Genomic DNA, 5,689 nt, shown 5'->3' with positions numbered 1-5,689 from the left:
ATTGTATCAAATTATTAATTTAAATGTAAGTACATAGTAGTTAAATACACAAAATAAAGTGGGTCAAAAATTTCGATAATTCTAGTAAAACCTGAAGAGAAAGTAATTTTGACCTTCAGCCTGCAGTTGGACAAAGTATCCCAGCGTGAGTGCCATGGTCTGCGAGTCCACTGTGTTCATAAGCTTGGCTGCAGATGTGCCAAGCAGTGGGGTCCCATTTTGCTGGACGTAGTAGGTCATCTCAGCTGGGTTTTTTGGCCCATGCACACGCCTGATACTAACCATCTGAATGCAATGAAACACAGCTTGATCACTTCCTGTAGACACATTTTCATTTGGTAAACCTTAAAAGTTGAATATTTTCCATCAAATAATCTACAGGAGGGAGACTGGGGTGTGTGGTTACACTACAAGGTTAATTAATTAGAAATGAGCAACAGGGGTGAAATCACTATCATACACAAATCACTTCTGAGGTAACAGAAGAAGTCAAATTACTTCTGGAAAACAGATTCACATAACCTAAGTAAGAAATGAAGTTGGGTACAATCATGAGTCCTTTCTTATGGCATATTTTTTACAGAATTATTTATTTGTTTGCAATTAAGTTGCTTAACTAGCACTTCCAATTTTGTTAGGTCGTACCTGGACAGTGTAACTGTCCACCGTTGCTGCCCGCTTGAAGCGAATGCCTTGCTGGTGGGCCACCATGAAGAGCTCAGCCAACCGTTCCTCCATCAGACTAGCAAAACTGTGGTACTGTCCTTCCAGAGAGGAGTTTTCCACATCCTGAATCACTGCAGAGACGTGGAGAGTTTTTTTTAACTCTGGCACTTAAAGTACACTGTATAACAGAGTTTAGCTCCAACTCTTATCAAACACACTTGAACAAGCTAATCAAGGTCTTCAGGATTACTAGAATATTACAGACAGGTGAATTTGCTCAGGGTTGGCGTTAAAATCTACGGGATGATAGACCACAAGGACCAAAGTTGCTGCTGAACCACTGCAGTCTTGCGCACACTAATTACTTCTCAATGATGTAGAACTTTGTCAATATCAGGGGAAGTCCAGAGAAACCTCAAAGAGTTCCTGAGAACTAGCATTCCTAAAGACGCTCAAATCTAACTATGAATAATCAGACAGTACTGTATAACTGGTTCAATTATACTGAGACAGCACAGAAGATTGATGTGTTTGATGTGTTTATAAAGAAATGAAAGCAATATAAATGATCTAATCTTGGCATAGAACAGCAGAATGTTATTATACAAACCCACTGGAGCAAATTGCTTAAGTATTTGTCATGCGTAACACAAATGTGCGTAATATATCACAACAAAACCAAACAAATCAAATTATTCTGTTTATTTGTGAACTCTCGATGTATACTTGAACTTTCCTGTCATCTAGCTTTTGGAATTGTGTGCTAATAGTTAATTATGTGAGCTTTTAGGAATATAAAAGCATATACTATAGATGATCTGAAAGTAAACAGACACAAAGTAAAAACCACAAAACCAATTATGATTTTACACCACATCACTCCATTCTTCCTCTGAATTAAGCTCTTTCACTCATATGGCTACTAATGAATAACATCAATAAGACGATTACCTGTGATTATCCAAAATGGCCTGGTTACTACAGATGTGTTAAGGTTGTGGTATTCCAGAGCTGCAGAGGAAAGATAGTGAGAGGGAAGAGAAAGAAAACAAGAGAAACTTGTAGAGAGGGATAATAGATAAGGAATCTTGTTTCCAAAGACATTGCTTTGATCCTAGGTCCAGAGGCTTAGCTGAGCACATCTACTCTCCAGCAGATAGTACAGAGAGTCTAGCCGCATTTCCCAAATTAAACCTTTACTCAATTGCATACTGGCAGTGTGATTAAAGGCTCTGGCTGACATCCTGTCTTCAAGGCAGAATCACTAAGCAGCCTGTAAAATTTCAACAGCTGTTGAATTACTTTACGCCATTAAAGTCTACTAAGGTCTAATCTGAGGAACAGCAGCCTAAGTGTTCTGACCAGTATTTCATCATATGGTCAAAAATGTACAGTATACATGCATATATACGTGTGTGTGCGTGTGTGTGTGTATATATATGTAATTATATAATGTAGTGCTTAAATATAAAATAAATGTTAATGTTTTGTCATGTCATTATTATTCATTTTAGTCCATTTGCCTGACCAAAACGATAATGAAACCAGTGATGAAAATACCAAAAACACAATTGTTTTCTATTTTAAAATGTATTAGCATCTGTTAATTTAAAACTGTATCAAATATATTATGGACAAACATACAACAAATTTAGAATGTATGCATGTATTTATTTATTTAAGAAATGTTTGCAAACTTCATTTGTTTGAAGCATTTTAGGCACTTAGTCAGCAGCGTAGAGTGGTAATCACAACCGTGCTAATATTCCGAACAACAGCACAATTGCTAGCCTCATATTGCTTTTATGCAGCAGTACAATAAATAAGAAGTTAAGATTTAGCAACTTATGTCACTTTAGACATAATATTGCCAGTTACTTTGTCTTTTTTTTTTTTGCTCTGTCAACAAAAATAGTTCCAAACAAAGCCAAAGTAGGATCAATTGCATGTCTCAGAGCAACATGTAGTAGTGGTGTTTCAGTGTCCTGTATGAATAAGTGTTGTCAAATGAATTTACAATTTCCCTACAATTTAGCATCCGAAAAGCAGTACTTGAAATGTGCACGAGTGATGTGATTGACGTTGTTGGATTAGATGTACTGTCTAGAATGAAATTACTACATGCATGCCTTTTAGAATGCACTTTTTTAACAGTCTCAAAGTAAATTCTTCAACAAATGTAGTACATACTTACGGACACACTCCGTTAACACTGAGTTAAGACAATGGATGATGTGTATTCTCAGAACAGATGTGCAAAAAGTGTCAGGTGGTCACTGGGGTGGTACCCTCAAAAATACATATTTACACCTTCAAAGGTTCATATTGCTACTCTAAGGTACTAATATATACCTTTTAAGTTGTTCCTTTAAGGGTTCTGCCCAAGGGACAAGCTGTTGTACCCCTAAATTTTTGCACATTTTTCTTGATACTTAGATGCATTCAAATGTATGCAGTTGTTACATATGCCACAGTGTGTAGTGTATCATCAGTGCTGGGTAGATTTAAAAATTGTAGTCCATTACAGATTCCAAATTACATGACAAATAGTCATAATCCAGTTCATTACACATTTTAGGCAATGTAATAATACTACTTTTTGATTACTTTTGAGCTAACTTGTTTATCACATTGATTTAAATAGGACAATATTGTACCAGATTGACATAAAAATACAACATGAAGTCCATTAAACATTACATTACATCAAGGTTTCCCAAATTGGGGTTCATTAAGGAAGTGCAGGGGGTTCATGAGTTTAAGAAAAGCTAATAATTAAAGTCCCCATGAAATCAAAATTAAAGTTTGGTTACAGATTCCAAATTACATGACAAATAGTCATAATCCAGTTCATTACACATTTTAGGCAATGTAATAATACTACTTTTTGATTACGTTTGAGCTAACTTGTTTATCACATTGATTTAAATAGGACAATATTGTACCAGATTGACATAAAAATACAACATGAAGTCCATTAAACATTACATTACATCAAGGTTTCCCAAACTGGGGTTCATTAAGGAAGTGCAGGGGGTTCATGAGTTTAATGAAAAGCTAATAATTAAAGTCCCCATGAAATCAAAATTAAAGTTTGTTGGGTGTTAGTATCAATAGGTTAGTTTTAAGGTTATCTATAAGACCGTGTGCTCCAAAACAGTGACAAAATTCAGATTTAGAAGATATAAGCATTCAAAGCTTGCAGTTCGTCACTTCCGCCAATGTTTAATATTCAAAGTTTTAAAAAAAAAATCAAATTCAGAACTATGTTAAATGCCACATAATATTCAGTTTTGTTAAACGACATTTGTCAATAATTAAAATTTACACAATACAAATTCAATTTGTTTTGTCATATTATAAGCTCCATAGAATAGCTCTCACCATCCCATTACAGTTGCTTGTGGAGCCATGTTCTTTCCACACAGACACACACACAAGCGTATCTGGGATTCCCTACTGTTAATGATTTTTCCCTGGAATTGGCTTTGATGTGCATGCTGTGCCCTGGCCCAGGTATGCATGAACCTGTTTCCGCCTCCTGTGAACACTACAAACCAAACAGAAACCACTTCCTCTCTCTGGTAGAGAATCATCTATCTTATTTTGACTGTAAAATGTTGATGATCATGTCTGAAAAAAAACATATTTAGCATTAATTCTGTTTATATGTTTGTTTAATGCTGTTTATATGTTTGTTTGTTTTTCAGATTTATAAATATGAACAAAAAAAATAACCATACTGAATCATACTCAACTGAATTACATAACCATCTTTATTATTTTTTACATGTCAATTCTGCATACTGTACCAACACTATTCCCAAAAGGAATATAAAAGGAAATAAAAAGTGTAACAATTGCACATGTTACATCCTATTTGTATAACTGAGGAATGCCAGGGAGAACTTACGCTCAGCTGTGATCAGTGGAGGGTAAAACAGGAAGTAACCAACAAGCTCGGCAGTCAGTTGGCTGAGGAGGTTACTGGTAGTTGTGCCATTGAGAGTGACACTGCCATTATGCACCACATATATCAGCGATACAGCAGGAGAACCCATAGACTGTGATGTGCTCAAGATCTGTGAGAAAAAAGGAGTGAGAAACAGAACATTTGACAAAGAGAAAATTAAAGGGTTATATTATATTGTGCTCAGACTGACCTTTTACCAGTTAAAAATCAACAAAATGTAATTATAAACACACACACACACACACACATACATATATATATATATATATAAACTAATTTATTTTACCAGTTAAAAATCAACAAAATGTAATTATAAACACACACACACACACACATACATATATATATATATATATAAACTAATTTGACATGCAAAAGTTATAGTTTTGGAGGTTAATAAAGGTAATTAAAAGATAAGCTCCTCCCACCTGTACAGCGAGACCGCTGTGTGAGTTCATCACTATGGCCTCTGCCTCAGCAAAAGCATTCTCCAGTCTCTGCTCCATCATCTGAGTAAATCTGCAGAACCTGAGGTCATCTCCTGGTCCTACAAACCTCAGAACTACACACACAAACATATAGATATACACATAAAAGAAACCATATAAAAATATTTGCTGAAACATGCAGAGCATATTCTATTAAGTGCACTGCACAAACATTCTCTGAACAGTACGATTCTCAGAAGTACTATATTTTATTATGCTATGGCATTGCTGAATGTTTGATTCTGATTCAAGATGTAATTAAACAACATCACATGACCAAAACTGCTGTTGTACTAATATCAGCACAGCTGTGAATCGGGCAAGACTATCTATCTACTAATTGTATATTGTATTAGTAACATTTCAGAATAAGGTACCCGTTGTTAACATTAGTTAACCATATTAGTTAGCATGAACTACCAGTGAGAATACTTGTAAAGCATTCATTAATCTTAGTTAATATTAATTTTAACATTAACACACACCGATTTAAATGTTTCATAATTTTTCCGATTGCCTATTATTATTATTATTATTAGTAGTAGTAGTAGTAGTAGTAGTA

At 34.9% G+C, this 5,689-nt stretch overlaps 1 protein-coding gene across 1 annotated transcript in view; it reads right to left on the bottom strand.

The window, feature by feature from the left end:
* Nucleotides 1–5,689, bottom strand: part of LOC107571497 (UPF0606 protein KIAA1549L-like) — a 77,483-nt gene that overhangs the window by 14,123 nt on the left and 57,671 nt on the right. The window contains exons 6-10 of the mRNA XM_016257812.1: nucleotides 5,068–5,201; nucleotides 4,580–4,748; nucleotides 1,618–1,677; nucleotides 646–797; nucleotides 114–285 (exon numbers count right to left, since the gene is read on the bottom strand). Of these exons, the coding sequence (XP_016113298.1) occupies nucleotides 114–285; nucleotides 646–797; nucleotides 1,618–1,677; nucleotides 4,580–4,748; nucleotides 5,068–5,201 (687 nt within the window). The remainder of the gene's footprint in view (nucleotides 1–113; nucleotides 286–645; nucleotides 798–1,617; nucleotides 1,678–4,579; nucleotides 4,749–5,067; nucleotides 5,202–5,689) is intronic.

Source organism: Sinocyclocheilus grahami, unplaced genomic scaffold, assembly GCF_001515645.1.
Source record: "Sinocyclocheilus grahami isolate Dianchi unplaced genomic scaffold, SAMN03320097.WGS_v1.1 scaffold1602.1, whole genome shotgun sequence".
Taxonomy (NCBI): Eukaryota; Metazoa; Chordata; class Actinopteri; order Cypriniformes; family Cyprinidae; genus Sinocyclocheilus; species Sinocyclocheilus grahami.
The sequence above is the reverse complement of the archived record's forward strand: the minus strand, read 5'-3'. Positions and strand labels throughout refer to the sequence as shown.